The sequence below is a fragment of the Ictalurus furcatus genome, chromosome 18 (genome assembly GCF_023375685.1).
Source record: "Ictalurus furcatus strain D&B chromosome 18, Billie_1.0, whole genome shotgun sequence".
Classification (NCBI taxonomy): domain Eukaryota; kingdom Metazoa; phylum Chordata; class Actinopteri; order Siluriformes; family Ictaluridae; genus Ictalurus; species Ictalurus furcatus.
Window position 1 is genome coordinate 6,507,501 of NC_071272.1, and position 17,805 is coordinate 6,525,305.

Below are 17,805 nucleotides of genomic sequence, written 5' to 3' on the forward strand. Positions count from 1 at the left end.
ATGTTTCGTAGGACTGGCTGGGTGTTCTCGGTGTGGTAGCAATGTAACTACCTAGTAATTAATAGCTAAATACTTTAGTCGTTACAAGGCTGATACATGCAGTACTTCGGGTTTTGGTAGTTTAATATAATTTAATAGGATAAAAGTTGGGAGCATGATGTTATAGCCGTCGTGAGTCACCGGTACCACAACAGCATGTCCCAAAGTGTTTTATTCCTCTTATACTACAGCAACTTGCCAACGATTACAATGATAGTTTATTTATCAGTCCGTACAGGAGTTCACAGTTTTATTTGGGATTGTCGTGACCAAAAATGCTTGATTTTGCTGCAGCTTTTTGCAAAATTTGCAGATGTGCAGAGTTTTCTGTGCTTTTTTTCCTGGAAAACTACTTGAATCGACGAAATCGCAATCGCACGAAATCATTTTGTGCGCTCTTTCACAGTGATGTTTGTTGGTAAACGAGAACTTTTAGCTGTACTCATGTGAATCGAAGAGGGCTTTGGGCAGAATCTGCACAAAATCTTGTGGTAATTTTGAACGATTGCAAGCTCCGATGAATATTGCGGAGTTTGCTTGATTTTTTGCTCCTTTCTACGATCGTAAAATCCTGGAGGGACTGAATTATTAAACAACGTAGTTTTAAAAATGGTTGCTTTAAGCATTTATACATACGTTTAATGTTGTGGAACGTCTGTGAAGCGAGTTAGCTCGGGTTATCTCTTATGGTGTAGCTGATATAAACAGTTGTTCCTTCTTCAGTCGTTCTTTCTTGAAGTGAATAAGACAACAACAACAACAAAAAACACCTTTTCGTGGTACTGAGAAACTGGGACGCACCAAATCCTCCGTCCTGAAGACTTTCCTGTGACTGAAAACTTTCTTTCACTGATACTGAAATTAATGTACAATGCTACACATGTTGTAATACTTGTGTGTGTGTGTGTGTGTGTGTGTGTGTGCGTGCGTGTGGGAAATACCCACCCCTACGTAATAGTGTGAAAATATTAAGCTGTATGTTACATTTATACACCCCTGTGTAAAAATGTCTTGTCCAGACAAGAGGAGTTTGTGTATGTGTGTGTGTGTGTGTGTGTGTGTGTGTGTGTGTGTGTGTGTGTGTGTGTGTGTGTGTGTATTGTCCTTGGACAAGTTTTTCCCACCCAGCTAACCCTGGGAGTGGTGGGTGGGTTTGTCTGCGGCGGACAGAGATGACACAAGTTTTCCCACCCTCTGCCGTCCTCCCTGTCCAACTTCCCGAGTCACAGCCGGCGGTTTTTCACATGTTTACTTCACATCTGCTGAACGTTTTCCCTCCTCCTAGTATCGCTGAACTGAAGAGAAATGAAAGACTTCATGGTAAAACTCTCTCGCTCTCATCCTCCATTCCTCTGCATGTGTGTGTATGTGTGTGTGTGTGTGTGTGTGTGATGACAGGAACTGAGTGTGATCACAAACAGGTACTGCAGAAGTCCAACACTTACTCAGCCTGGACCTCCTGACTACACACACACACACACACACACACGCACACACACACATATATGAAAATCACTTGTAACCCAGCCAGAAGATGTTTTTCTTATTTTATATCTCCTCTAATCTCTGACATAGTAAACTACTAAATCTTTCCTAATGTAGTTATTAATGTGCAGTCATTATTTAGATTTATAGCCACATTGTTTACTCTTAATTACCAGGTAATGTCCTTTAAAAATTATTAAAAAAAAATTAAAAAATGTAACTTTTAAAAACAATATTTTACTGGATATCCTTACGTCAAATATTTATTTATTTTTTTGCTTCGTGAAGTATAATCAGATCAAATGTTCAGCATATTGTTCTTGAATACGTTTAAAAAGGTAATCGTTGCTAAATTGCTACGGTATAAGCGGAATGGACATGACGTTATCGGAAAATAATCAATTTCGGAGTGGTAAAAGTAACTCCGCTTGGCACGGCTGATCGTTTTTCTATAACAGCACACCCCCAAGTGTTTTAATCCCTGAATCAGTGTGTTTTCCAGGGATTGTATTATAAATATCATTACCATGGAGTAAAAGAGTTAAAGGTTGGGTTTAGAGTTAGAGTTAGAGGCGGAGTTAGAGTTAGAGTTAGAGGCGGAGTTAGCGTTAGAGGCGGAGTTAGCGTTCGTAGCTTTTCTCATGAGATAAAAACTGGACACAAAGTGGCTTCAGTCGGTCAAATCGGTCACCTGAATCTCTCATTTCTTATACATGACACATATTACTACAGCAGGTAATGGGGTTTTTCAGTATTGATCAATTATTAATTATACAGTAAATAACTTTTAACGAAATTAATTAAGAACTCATTTAGAAAAAGCGGGAAAAAATGATGAAAGTGGACGAAATACAAACGCGTATCGAGCTGCTTGGCTTTATAATGAGGCGAGAAGAATGGTGACATCTTGCATCTAATATAAGAAGCTTTTTCTCCGAGCACTGAGTCCACTAACTAATGAAGAGTTACCTGCTGAGGCCTGGGTTTCTATGACAACTGACTGAGCCATACAGTGTGTCTCAGTGTGTGTGTGTGTGTGTGTATTTTCAGTGAGTATTACTGTAATCTTGGTCTGTGTAACAAGCATTTAGCTGTGAGTGTTTACGAAAAAAAGTCAAACTCGAGCTTGAACAAAATGTCAAAACATTTCTGAGGTCTTGGCGGAGAAAGATTCTTCTCCCACAGATACACATCTGTCCGTTCTTCCAGACACAAGCAGATGTTGAACGCAAGCGGAAAAGTTTTCGATGATTGACTTAGATGTCTAAATCCATTAAACAGGAATCCTGTTAAAATTAATAATCTCATATTGCATGTTATGATAACAACCAGAATTTTTTAATCATTATGATGATAATAATAATAATAATAATAATAATAATAATAATAATAATAACAATAATATTTCTTTTTATTGTGGATGCTTTCTCTGACACAAACACCATCGTCATGCATTACATGAAATCACAAATAATTCTAAGAATTTATATTTTCTTACACTGATTTTTTTTCTGGGATTTGGACTTGCACTATAAATACAGTACAAATGAATAAATATTTGTAAAAAAATTTTTAATCTGTCGAACAATCTCGTATTACATGTCGAGTGCTGCTTTCTTTCTTTCTTTTTTTCCTAGACACCTAGGACCCAGCAACCTGTTTTTTCATTTTTCTTGTAATTTTACACACTCATCATTTCAGTAAAATTAGGTGATTATTCAAACCCACTACATGAGTAATTATAACACTGATATTTTCCTGCACTAATTTTGTCTAAGATTTGATTTTCGACTTGGGCTATAAACAGTCTGAATTTTTATTTTTTTTTAATGTTAAATAAACTTTTGTTTTTTTTAAAACCTGTCAAACGATCTCATGTTGCACGTAACGTTTAATTTCTTACTCACATTTTTAATATGATTTATTTATTGACTTTTTTAAAAAAAAATTCTGACTTACACACACACACACACACACACACACACACACATACACATCCTGTTTTTCACGCTCCCTTTTTCCTTATTAGTCAATTTCATCATCTATCTCACATCCAAATCTCTGACTGCTCAGTGAGACATGACGTGACATGGGACAAGTAATCGAGCACAGTTCACAAACTGCTAACTAGTCTGACTGCTGATGTCATTTAGGAAATCCTGTCCAGGTCAGGAGCCCTTTAAAGCACAGAGTGATGAGTTCAACAAAACATCAGTGCTTCAATCTGAGAAGATAAGCAGCGAGCTTTAACAACTCGACAAAATAGGACAGTAGATGAAAAGATATCATAGAAAACTGTGTAAGCCCTTCAACAACAAGGTCACATTTCACAATGTTCACTCATTGTTGTATATTATGAAGAAAACTTCTCGATAAGGTGCATGCTAAGCCGTGACACTGGTCTCAGCCTGTAGGCTTTCTCAGGAGAAAAATATAATTGCAGTCTTTATCCTAAAATTGTTGCTTTTTCAGGTCCCAGGCCCAACTATATCACTTTCATAAGTACATATATATATATATATATATATATATATATATATATATATATATATATATATATATATATATATATATATATTTCTGATTAATAAATTATGGTAATATAGGTATATTCAATGTTAAATGTGTTAAATGTGGGTTGTTTTTTTAAACACTACAATGTTTGCAGGTATGAAATAATAATCATTATTTTTACAATTTAATTGCCATTACATTTGATTTATTTTTTACTTTGCATTTATTTATCGCAAATAATTATCAAGGTGATTTTTTTTTCCAATATAATTTAATGCCTATAGCTCAGGTTTATTTATTTGATCTGTTTGTTTTTTTTTGTTTTGTTTACTTATGCTTTGATGATGCTAAAGAACACTATTTGCTGTTTATATGTTAAGAATGATTTCTTAGTTTTTACAGAAACGAATCCGTTTAAAACGATACCCGTCTCTCTGTATGTCTTATAGTACATTTCTTGTACATTTCGTGAGGTTAATAACAATGTCGACTTCATTTTACTAACTGCAGATTTAATAATAAAAACAGAAAACTCCTCAGAAAAGAAATACGATGCGGTTTTATCAGTGAAATTGGTCTTGTAAGTTCAGTAGGTGAAAAGTTGAAGGTCTTATGTTTACAGTAAGCAAATATCACGTGATCTATTCGCCCAACGGTGTCCCTTACATCTGGGATAAAATGTTCACAAAGTGTCTTTATTTACGATTCTTTGAGTTTGAATTTGAGGACTGGCATTCACGATATTTTTATCTTAAAAACACGTAAAAAAAAATTTAAAAAAGTAAAAGATGAGCCACAGGACGCTCTTATCCGTCACGTACGAGAGGTGTGAAAGATGTAACGCGAGCATCAGTGCAGTGTGAACATTCGCGTCGCAGTGTGTGCTCACGTCTCCGTCCACACTTGTACGTTGCGAATGCAGAGATCAATAACTCTTCATTCATTCATTCACTCAACTCCATTCCTCCCTCACGTTCTTTTTGTCTGTCTCTTTTATCTCTCAAAGCATTAAGACAATGTTTTCTGTTCTGACAAGTTCTTACTCAGATCTTCTGGGTGACTCGGGTAATTACTTTCCACTGGCTCCGAGCTATTTAAAGCTCTGGTGCATGATTGACACCGCAGTATGACTTTATTATTCCTGTTTTTAAAGCACGACTGAGAACGTGGCTTTCGTTTGCGTCCAGGTGAGAATGGAAAAAAAAAGCGTAAATATATGATTCAGGCCTACAATCATGATAAACCATTTTTTTTAACTTCTAAAATTGTTGTTTTTGCTCAGAGTTGGACTTCATTTTCAGTCTAATTCAGTCTTTAGTCTTCAGCTCCAGGGTGCCCAGTTCGATCCTGACATCAGTTTACTTCCGGTGTGGAGTTTCGCATGTTCTTCCATATGGGTTTTCTTTGGGTTCTCCGGTTTCCTCCCACCTCCTAAAATCATGCTGGTAGATGAACTGGCAGCACTAAATTGCCCATGTGTATGAATGTGTGTGTGTGTGTGTCATGCCCTACGATGTATTGCCGTCTTATCCGGGATGCATTCCCGCTTCACGCTTAGCGTTCCCAGGATAGTCTCTAGATCCACAGTGACCCTGACCCTTCAACGTTTACCGGAGATGAACAAATGAACGTCAAAGGGAATGACTTTTCAGACTTTTGAGCTCGCTAACAAAGATGTTGGCCAACCTCAAGTGCCGTAATTTATATTTCGGCGATATGAAAATAAATATTTTATACCGCTGTTGAAATCTCAATTCTGATTGGTCAGAAGGTGTTGAGCGATTTTCTATAGCAGCAGCTCAGATAGCAGTTCTGTATTCTGGAACGCTGCACCAAAACAGATGTTGGTATTTATAGAAAACCTCGCTGATACGCTGAGATTTTGTGCAAGGAGAAGTTCGGTAAGGAGTCTCCAGTGTCAGTGCATCGTACCATTCGGTAGGTTTTCCGTCAGGGGAAAGTCTAAGAAAGTTTGTCTTTTCTTCATGAGAGAGATGCTGGTGAGAGAAGCTGCTAGTATCTTGTTTCCGTAACAATAAATGTAGCTCTAAATGCGTTGTTCATTAATAAAATATTAACAAGTAACCCTTGCTAAATTGCTGTGGTATGAGGAATCAGACGCTACAGAGTCAGGCCTCATCACACCACCTTGTCTTTGGTTATTTTTCCTAGAACGACAAGACTTGTCGTGTTTTATTCCTTATATAGTGTATGGTGATTCCCTCGGGAGCAGGAACGTTCACTCCCTCTGCTCCGACTGTGCTGCACATGCACAAATAATGTTGGCACTTCAGACTCGTTCATTCTCCTCTCTCTCTCTCTCTCTCTCTCCTGAACCTCCCAGTGCTGTCGTCGGTTCCTCGGTCAGTCGCTGCAAATCTGCTGTAAGGAAACTAAAAATTCATTTAGGCCGACCCCAAATCAGAGGGTGTCTGCACCACGGCCTTATTACACACCGGGCCTAACTTGTGTTGTGGAGGTGGATGGGGTATTATTATCTCTGTGCTACCCACCCAGCTATAAAAACGACTGGTGCTGCATCTCTACATCACACACTGCCCCTGCACTAGTCCTCTCTCCCTCCCTCTCTCTCTCCCTCTCTCTCTCTCTCTCTCTTTCTGCTGTACAGTGGGGTCCACCTCTTCTCTTCTCTTGTGTTCTCTTCTCTTCTCTCTCGCACTCATCCACTTGCTCTCAGTACCACGCACGCGTGAGTGACTGAGTGTGTGTGTGTGTGTGCATGTGAGTGTGCATGTGTGTGCCTGCGCGCAAGAGAAAGAGAGAGAGAGAGAGAGAGAGAGACGTTGTTTCTGCCACTGTTGGATGTTTTTTTTTGTGAATGGAGGGAAGATGAGCGGATGAGTGAGAATGGACAGGGAGAGCGGCGTAAAAGACAGGAGATGAGACAGACACACAGAGAGAGAGAGAAAGAGACAGAGAGACGAACATCACTCCATAGTCTCAGGATAAGTCACACACATTCCAGAGGAGGCTCAGGGTGAGTGTGTTTTGTTCTTTTTGTTTGTTTGTTTGTTTGTTTGAAACTTCGCCTTCTGTTCCGTTTTGCGCTCCTGTCTTTGAACGTATCTCTTGAAAAAGTAATCCGTGTTTCTTTTCTTTCGAACACCTGTATTGCCTTCGAGCGTGTGTGTATGAATCAGGTGTAGCCCGGAACAGTGACAATAGAGCATCGGTGCGACACGGTAATTTGATGACTCATGTAATTATTTGGGTTGCAACCTCCCATCTGCAAAGAAAAAAAAAGTGCAAAGCTTTGTGCTTCCGTGCAAAGGGTCAAACATGTGATGGATCCAGTTCGCTGATTCGAGCTTGACACCGTGTCACTAACTTGTCAAAGGTGCTTTCCCTTAACCACGTCCTACTTCTATAGACTACTGATATTCTGAAGAAAAAAAGGACTCATCAAATTGTCTCTCACACACTCACACACACACACGCACACACTAAAATGCTTGCACATCAAGAACAAGTCTTGGAACTGAAACGAGGCCTGGTGCTCTAATTGTGCTGCACTATTTTGTCGTCGAGCTGAACTCACAACTTTAGGAGACAAACCGGTCGATTGAGAAGGGCAGAGGGCAGGACGGAGTGTGCTTCACCGAGGAGACGGATAACAGGTGTAAATTATTGTTTGTACGACAGCGCGTCACGCCTTTGATGATGGTGTTTGTGCACTTCTGCTCTGTGTACTTACACAGCACGAGGATTAGAGCAGACATGACCCGGCATCAGGGTGTATTAGTATCTGTGTGTTTTATAACCATGTCTGTCATAATGAAGGTGTGTTCATGACACTTATTAGATCAGGACAATTTTGGGGGCGTTTTAGCTGGTAAAAAAAAAAAAAAAAATCATTAGTTGGACATTAAATGTGATTAAGATAATGTCATTACCTTATTGACAACCATTATCAAACCCCTTAAACTTGCACTTTTATAACTACACACTTTCTTTTATTAGTTTCGATCTAGTTACAGAATAATTCAGAGGAATTACTCAATAATATGCTGATATATACTTTTATATATTCATTTAGTAATTAATAATGACTATGTATCCATAGTGATTTATTATGTTAACAATCATGGACAGTCTCTTATGCTGCCTTCACAAACTCTCAGAAGTTCCCAACCTTAAAATGTGTACATGAACATTTCTTCAATTATATATATATATATATATATATATATATATATATATATATATATATGAATCTAAGTGGGGTCTTCAGGCCTTCAGAAATAATTCTGACTTCCACAGAAAGATTCTTACATGTCATGGAGCCAGAAAGGACAGTCTGTTTAAAATCTTTATATTTCTAAATATAACTAAATTGTTATCGGTCAGCGATTAGGCCAAAACCTTAGGGTTACATCTTTGTAGAATGATCCAATTAGTATTTTTACAGTTCATAACAAAGAATTCATAATTATGAGTGAAAAACTCCAAAATGGCCGAAGGCAGCATTGTTATAGAAATCACAGTGTTTGGCTTTGTACTTCATTACTGGCTGTTAGAACATGTCGAACGGGCTATGGGCCTCACCATAAACAGGCCAGAATAGAAAGACGAGACCTAAAAAGACGAATCCCACACTTTACTGCGCCCTCGTTACGCCCGAGCGAGTCCAAGTGTGTGAAATTATCACCAGCCAAATAAACACTGTAAAACTACACAAACACAGAGTGTATACAAGATCGTAACCCTTATAACCAATTCATAAAATCATCACGACCCCAATTTGTAGTGAGAGACACGCCGCTGAGAATATGACCGATACATTTCCCCCAAAGTTCGTAGCTAGAGTTTCCCCAAACGAGGCCAGTTTAAATTCATCTGCTGATCCTGAACCGTGACGGAGGCGCTCATTACTCGTGTCACACCTGTCATTACCGCAGCGCTTCCGTCTCCTCTGGCTGAGAGACACATCACCGAAAATCCAAATTCAGAACCATCTGTTCAATTATTGCAGGGCCATTGCTAAGACGCGACGAGCGCCGGTGTGTGTAAACAGGTTAAATAAGTGGCTGTGCTAACGGCTAACAGCCTGAACCTACAGGTCGCCCTCCAGCTCAGCCTTTGGAAAGGCCCTCAAATGATCTCCCTTAGGACCCACTAACCCAGCACTGGATTGAGCCAATTTACCACCACCTATTCCTCACATACAGCTCCTTCCTAACCTCTCTCTCTCTCTCTCTCTCTCTCTCTCTCTTTCTGTCTATCTTCCATGTCTGTCTGTAACACTGTCTCTCTCCTGCTCTTCTCTGTTGACACCTCTGTGTCCCCGGCTCCATGAGATATGATGAAATATGTCTGAGAGATGTGAACTGTTTTAACTTTTCTCAAAGTTTTGTCTTAACTTTATTCCTAGCTGATGAACGACGTTTCACCTCATATCTATTACAGTATCTATGTGTGTGCATATATATATATATATATATATATATATATATATATATATATATATATATATATATATATATATAATTCACCAACAATAGAGGAAAAATAAGTGTTTACTGAGTGACTCAAACCTCAAACAACAAAGTGTGAGCCTTGTCCTCAATAAGTAAAGCAGTAACGGAGAGTCTGTGTTATTTTAAAGATCAAAGTTACTTTTGTTTTTACTCAATTAAGTGACATTTAGGTTTCTGAGGTAAACACTAAAGCTTGGTGTTTTATCCTTCCAGAATTAGAACTAGAGCTTTTTCATATCTCATAGAAATCCAATTGTACAATCAAAACCAAAACCTCAAAAGAAAATGTGCTTAAGCTCAACTTAAAGTGAAACTAAATGATGCATAAAGACGAAAAGCTCACACACTCACATACGTGCTCGTACATATAATATACATACCAGTACCGCTAACCTCATCATATAGCAATGAATCAAAGAAGATGACTGTTTGGTTTGTAAGGATGACACTGATATACCGTTTATGTAAGGAATAAAACATCTTGGGGTGTGCTGTTATAAGAGAATAATCCATGATGTAGTGGTGTGATGCGGCAACATGGCAATTTGCCAACGGTTACAATTTTTACGTTAATAATGAATGAACGAGAAACGTTAGTCGTCCCCTCACCCGCTTCTCTTAATATAAGACATGTTACAGAGATCCTCTGTCCTGAAGACTTAGCAGAAAACTTATTGCTCATTACAACACACTGACACCGGAGACTCATTCCATAAACGTCAAATATACATCTCGTTATGGAAATCTTCACCGTTTCAATGATTATAGATTTTCCTAAACTAAATAACAGCATGTTTATTATTGTTTACAGGTTATATAAAGCGTCTGCCGTACAAGTTCATTTTCTACCACTGTTAAGTCTGTTAAATCAGATTCTGGGTAATGCTTATGCTATAGTGTTATCTTATTTGTTATTACTAGGTTTTTCGTTGTTGTTTTGTTTGGTTTTTAATTAAAAATCTACTGCAGCATCCGTGATAACACATTAACTTCATTGTACATGAAAGCTTTTAAGAAACTCATCCAAATCGCTTCACGGCACAGGCAGAAATATCTTTTCTGAGAGATTGTTCAGGTCTGAAGAGTTCAAGCAGTTACTCAGTGGCACTGCTGTGTGTGTGTGTGTGTGTGTGTGTGTGTGTGTGTGTGTGTGTGTGTGTGTGTGTGTGTGTGTGTGTGTGTGTGTGTGTGTACTTGTGACTAGCCATGTAGGACGTTACAGTGGGAAAGCAGTGCCCTCCTTCCCGCTCTGAGCATGTGTCACATCCTGCTCCTATCCTACACACACACACACACACACATACATACACACACACACACACTCTATAATTATGGGAGTGTATCTGTGAGGACAGGGGAGGGGTAGAGCACAGAGTTAGGCAGCTACAGAAGTTGCACGTGTTCCCAGAGTGGGTGGGATCGACTGTTGTTTTTAGCTCTAAATGCCTGTTTGACTTGGCTGGATTTTCCAGGGAGGGGCACCGTCTTTTTACTTTTCTTCTTCTTCTTTTTTATTTGGTACGTAACCTGTCAGGGAACTTCTGGGGACATCGGACCCCCTCCTTCTCTCTCCTTCTGTGTTGCACTATCACGTTTAAACAGTACAAGTGCACTTTTAATACATCTCTAAAATGCCAAGTGCACACGAAGACTTGACATAAAGGTTCTTCTGTGAAGGAACCTTCTTGTTGCCCCACCTCTAGACGGTGTCTGAGGTAGAAACAAGTCAAGGGCACGTTATAAAACGTCAATAAATACACAAATGTTTTCTTAATTACTGCGTATACCCAAGAGTGCTATACATCATACTGACTGATGACGAGTGGTTCTCAAACTGGGGTTATCTGGGCAGCTCCAAGGGTCTGTGAAGCATAGCCATGAAGCTTAGCCATTTTTTTTTTTTGTTGTATTTTTTATTATATTAGTGGAAATCACAACCCACTATTATAAAACATAATTATTATTCTATTATTTATTGAGTTCTTATAGTTATTTGCCGATTCGACTGATCTATTGAATCGAATCAGTTTAATCCAAATATCAATACTTCAAAAACAAGTCGGCCTATAGATAGTATTTATGCCCATGTATAAAGATGATTTATAGAGATAATTAATCAGTTATGTGAATGTAAAGCTCACAAATAACTTTCTCTCTGGCTCAAATAAACAGCCAGAGGAATATTCTACACATTTAAATAATAAGCCTAATATTTGAATAGTTGGATTAGGTTCATAATATAAATCTATTGAATGTATTTTGTAGTTAATGGTGTCGCCAGTTGCAATAAGTTTGAGAACCCTCGGCACAGAATATGGACTGAGACGTATACTGTTCTTTGTTTCATTGCCATGCAGCGTTTCTTCCCTCTCTGTAAATGGCATCCCCGCCCCCTCTCAGACCCGCTCATCATGTTCAGTAAGCACTTCTCCTTATTTAAAGACATGTTGTTTCTTCTTTATTAGACTATATGTCTAATAAACTGGTAATTATAGCAACTGTCTCCTAGCAACTGTGCAAGAAATGTTCAATACTTGATTGGTAAGGGCTCGGATGTGATCGTGAACAAACAGATTCAAAATGAACAGAAAGAAAGAGGTTGGCCTGTGGATGCCGGCAAAAAAAAAAAAAAACTGCTCATTTAATTTAAAGTCAGTCAACAAGGCTGGTTTGGATTTGGGAATCTCAAAGCATCCATCTAAATGTCTGCACTGACCACGCGGAGTACAAGCACTGAGATTATGCTCTATTCATAGCTGTGAATGAAGGGCGATGGTGCCAAACGTCTCTGTGTAAAAGGCAGCGTAAACATTTTAGGGAATCCACAGGTACAATTCAGCTGCCGTTCACCCGTGTGCTGAAACCTGCTGAACGTATGACTCCTCGTAGTGACTCTTGATGTGATCTCTATGGAACGTTTGGATTATAGTATAATTTTTGTAATTCTAAGTAGTTGACATGACCAATTTACAGGTATTAAAAAAGAAGCTAAAGAATTTTAAAACAGTCGAGGGGGAGGTGCTGGATGTAAAAGCCATCTTGCCCTCCAAACTTCTTTCCTTTTAGTCTAGAAACTAGAGTCTGACCCCCTTTGCCTTCCTGTGTTTTGTTTCCAAATGTCACATAGACAGTGTGTGTGTGTGTGTGTGTGTGTGTGTGTGTGTTTGAGAGAGAGAGAGAGAGAGAGAAAAAAAAAAAAAAATTTTGGTATATCTTGCTTCAGTCATCATGAAAACCCAAAAGAAGAAGATAAGGAAGAGACGGCTGTAGCGAGCTGAAATGGGTGGGGAGGCTGCCAAGTCTTGCTTGATGGATTCATTATACATCTCCAAAAATGACATTCAAGCATCCTCTAAAGGAGCTACTCAATCATCTTCTGTCACGCACATATACTTCAGCTGGTGTCTATGTATATGTAACGTTCTCTTCCCTTTTTCTACTTTCTTTCCTTCTTCCTTTTGTTTCTGCAGATTCCTATAAAACTATGGCACGCAGTGAGGAGGACCTCATTGGGATCCCCTTCCCGAATCACAGCAGCGACATCCTGTGCAGTCTGAACGAACAGCGGCGTGATGGCTTCCTCTGTGATGTGGTCCTAGTGGTGAAGGACCAGGAGTACCGCACACACCGCTCTGTGCTGGCTGCATGCAGTCAGTACTTCAAAAAACTCTTCACCGTGGCCACAGGCGATGGCGACCCCAGCCATCACGGTATTTACGAGCTGGACTTTGTAGCACCCGAGTCACTGACGGCCATTTTGGAGTTTGCGTACACATCGACACTGACGGTGACGTCCTCCAATGTGAAGGAGATCCTGGGTGCGGCACGGCTATTGGAGATCCCGTGCATTATTAATGTATGCTTGGAGATCTTGGACACCGGAGGAGGGGGAGGTACAGGTGGCAGAGAAGGAGATGAAGAGGAGGATGAGGAAGATGAGGAAGAGGAGGAAGAGGAGGAAGAAGAGGAAATGGCAGAAGAGGTAGAGGATGACTCGAAAGATGGTGAGGTTGAGGAACGTGACGAGGACAATGTCAGTGAAAGATCTCTTCACGCAGATGCTTCTGAAAACCAGGAGAACCGAATCACTGGCAGAGAACGAGGAGCAGACAGTCCCGCATGCAGCTCACAACAGAAGGTACACTCAGAAAGAGACTTGCCAAACTCTCAGAGATGCCAATCACGTACTCCGGAAAAACCCACAGAGCAAGAAGGACTGGAAGGCAGAGCACTGAAAGACTTTTCCATCGAGTCCCTGCTGCAGGAAGGACTGTACCCAAAGATGCCAGGACTAGAGAGAGGGTCAGGCTTCACCACTCTTCTTCCAGGATTCTATCCTCCAATTTGGGCTACAGAGTTTCCAGGCTTCCCACAACTCCTTGATCGCCAGTGCCCGCCTCACCCTTACCCAACAGCTTCACTGGACAACGGACCCTTGGATCTCGCCATCAAGAAAGAAGTCATCAAAGAGGAAATCAAGGATGAGCTCCCCAGTGCTGTGCTCCACAGAGAATTCCTCAAAGACTTTGTGGGCCCAAGTGTCGGTGCGGCTCCTGAACCCTCTCTGGGCCAGATTAAGGATGAAGCAGACCTGCGAAACTACTTGACATTCCTCTCAGCATCCCACCTAGGGTCGCTGTTTCCACCGTGGCAGCTAGAGGAAGAGCGGAAGCTGAAGCCCAAAGCATCACAGCAGTGTCCCATCTGCAACAAGGTCATCCAGGGTGCAGGCAAACTACCTCGGCACATGAGGACGCACACAGGCGAGAAGCCCTACATGTGTACCATCTGCGAGGTCCGCTTCACAAGGTAAGACAGAGACTGGGCATAGCATACATTCAGTCTAACCCAGATAGAACCCAGGTGGGTGCACTTTAGAGCCGGTGTGCCAAAGGCCTCCTCCAGGGGGGCACTGAGAGCAAGTCTTGAGAACACACACTTGGCAGGGGGGTGAGATCCACACTGTTTAGGTGTGAAAGTTGAGGTGCTGGTCATACCTGCTGACCTGAGACCATATTAGCCTTTTAAATCATGATGAACAGAAGGTTATCAGTTGGCTAACGAAACAATCCACCTGCCAAGTCAGCACAACTGGAAGACTGGAAGATTTAGTTTCCTCAGCTTAAGTCTTTCAAGGTGTTTTTCTGGACAACATTTAAAACACGCTTACTAGTTGTACATCAAAGATTTCAAAAAGCCGTTTGAAGGTCGCACAGTCATAAAACATAACAACATTGAAGTGGCATGAATAACAGGAAAGTTGGGGAGTTGACTAGGCCAGACAAAATCAGTCACATAAAAAGAAGTTGCAAAAGCATCAAGTGCCTGTCATAGAGCATCACCCCAGTCATGCAAATGCATTTGTGAAACAGTTTGTGCAATTTTGTGGTCAGCCTCCGTCAGAGCTTCACAGTGGTTTCCATACTGTAATAAAATACAACCTAGATTTCACTTCTTAACTAGCACACACTGTACCACTGAACAGAAAGCTAGAGGAGAAAAGTTTCGACCAAGAAACACTTAAGAGAACAAAACCGGTATGTTGATATGAGTTTATTGTACCACAAGAAGACAAAAGACAAATCCTAAAAACCCACTGGCATGTCCATCCTTTTTTCACCTATGTAGGGCAAGTTTCACATGCATGCACAAGCGTGCATGTGTATGGGTAGTTGCTTTTGGCTTTAATAGTTCTTGAGGTTTAAAGGGGATTTTTCTTTTTTTTTGGGCCTGAAAACTGCATAAAGCTGCACGATCTTTAACTGTCGAAACCCTAAAGCCCACCCCATCAATTTTTTTTCCTTTCTTTATCTCTCAGGCAAGACAAGCTAAAGATCCACATGCGCAAGCACACAGGCGAGCGACCCTATATGTGCCTGCATTGCAACTCCAAATTTGTGCACAACTATGACCTTAAGAACCATCTGCGTATCCATACAGGCGTGCGGCCCTACCAGTGCGAGCACTGCTACAAAAGCTTCACCCGCTCTGACCACCTGCACCGCCACATCAAGCGTCAGAGCTGCCGAGTGTCACGCCCTCGCCGGGGGCGCAAACCCTCCTCCGCCTGGCGCTCCTCGTCCGGCTTCTTCTACACTCCAGATGCCCACCCACTACAAGGAGACCAAACGTTGCGTTTGCCATCCCTTGGAGCACCGGTGCCCAGTCAACTGCCCGAAAGACGGCAGAATTTAGACGGTGGCAGCAGCAGAGAGAATCTGACCGACAGGAAGCTCATCTCAGAGGATGTGGACAGGAAGAGGGGGGTGTTTGCTTTTGCCCTGGCAAGGGAGGACGTTCTACCGCACCCAGCCTTTTACCCCCCGACCCCTGATCCCTGGACCGTGAGACTGGAGCGAGCGCCACCCGTTCCTGAAGCCGCAAACTGACCGCTCAGAATTATTCGGTCACGCACAACTCTTTGGTTTTTTTTCCTTAATGTGACTGAGATGAACAGACAAGCTCAAGTCTGAGACTTTCCCTGCAATGGGTGTGCACTCGAGCAGAAAATGCTTTTCAGAATTTCTGAGATTTTTTTCAAATCATATTGGCAAATTGCTGATTTTAACTGATGTCTTTTTTGTTGTTGTTGTTTAATCGTCAGCTTTCTAATGTGAGGCCAGGGATTTTAAAAGGATCAAAATAACTGTTAAAATCTTGGATATGTATTTGTATTTATGATTCTTCTGGTTGTTTTATGCTTCTGTACAGTATTTGCTAACAAGGGTAAATTAAAGTGGGACTAAAACCTACCCACAGACTGTTAAGTGCAATTCATTTTGTTTTCCATTCCAAAGTTTCACAGGTAAGTCAGGTATCTAAAGGGACAAATAACTTCCATAACCTCTGTCAGAAATAAGCTACAGGCTTATCAGTGCATCTGGAAAGTAACTGTCATCTACTCTAGCTAGGATTACATATACCACTATGCAAATATTACGTGAATAAATGTTTAGCTGTTAGAATTTTTTTTTATCACAAATTAACACCAAAAACCCCCACACAAAAACAAACAGGAAACAGTCAAGGTTTTCATGATAAAACTGATACATTCATAGCATTACAGTACTTCAATATGATGGATAATTGCATTTTACACGTTAAAAAAAAGTCTACATTAATTTTTATCATGACAACCAGTGCAAAAAAATAAATAAATCATATGCTTTTTATTTGGATTTACTTTCAGGCATATCTAGTTTACCCTTGATTAGTGTCCAACGCTTCGTATGCACTATTGTACATATTTTATATCATGTTTTATATAATCTTACGGTGAAGTTGCTAATTGTTGTAAAGTATTTAGACTTTTGAACATTGAAAACACCCAAAGATGTGTTGTATGAGAACAAACTTGAAAGTCTTTTTTTTTAAAATCACATTTTAAAAATCACTTTAAATCTCTTAAATGGCTTAACTAAAAAGTTGTTTAGTCTTTTTCTTTCTTTTTCTTTTTTATCTAGCTATAAGTTGCTGGTTTGAAAGTGTCTTGCAGGTGCTTGTCATGTACAAAAATTCAAACAGGGACTGTGTCCATCATTTTGATATTATCGTTCCTCTTTTTAGCTAAATGACTATTGTACGTCAACTGTGTTTTGAATTGCTATGGAGAAAATATTTTCAAGCTATTTATGCATATTTAAATAGGCCTTGGCTATATTTTGCTAAGATGTTTTTATAAAGACACTAAAATGTTCGTGTCCTTGTTTGTCTGTACAAAAAAAAAATGGCGTTTTTCTTTTTTAAACAACAGAAAGCGTGCTTACGTGATGTTTACTTCATTAATGATCTCGATTTAATAGATTTGAAGTGGAAAGAAGTCACTTAAAAAAAACAACCTCTCATTTTCTCACTTCCTCTGTGAAAGTACAGCAAAGTAAAGTCAACTTTCATAACCTTTATAACAAAGCTGTAACCATTTTCATCTAAATCTGAGTTTGTGCACTGTGAAAATGCCCTGATTTTATATATATATGTATATATATATATATATATATATATATATATATATATATATATATATATATATAACTCTGAACAATAATGAACGTATAAAACAGTTCTCTGTATTTGACAGTGCATTGGTATACAGTACAGTATATAATTAAGAAATTATACATGCAGCTAAATCTCTAGAGGGTAAATATGTAAGTCTCTAGAACACTGAGGTGATGAGTGATGGAAATATACTTGCACTATGTGTTTATGAAAGAACTAACCCCATTTTTAAAGAGGTAAAAAAAAAAAAAAGAGTCACAATATTTGAGAG

The 17,805-nt window shown here is 39.8% G+C and overlaps 1 protein-coding gene across 4 annotated transcripts in view; it reads left to right on the forward strand.

Moving 5' to 3' along the window:
• LOC128622562 (zinc finger and BTB domain-containing protein 7C) overlaps window positions 1–17,487 on the forward strand; it is a 24,408-nt gene extending 6,921 nt beyond the window's left edge. The window contains exons 1-3 of one of the 4 annotated variants that reach the window (XM_053649177.1): window positions 6,491–7,036; window positions 13,007–14,345; window positions 15,355–17,487. In XM_053649177.1, the coding sequence (XP_053505152.1) occupies window positions 13,021–14,345; window positions 15,355–15,925 (1,896 nt within the window). In that variant the 5' untranslated portion in view covers window positions 6,491–7,036; window positions 13,007–13,020 and the 3' untranslated portion in view covers window positions 15,926–17,487. Of the gene's footprint in view, window positions 1–6,490; window positions 7,037–7,643; window positions 7,677–12,562; window positions 14,346–15,354 lie in introns of those variants that run through there. The other 3 variants (XM_053649178.1, XM_053649176.1, XM_053649175.1) reach the window with 3 other exon arrangements.
• The last annotated feature ends 318 nt before the right edge of the window (window positions 17,488–17,805 follow it).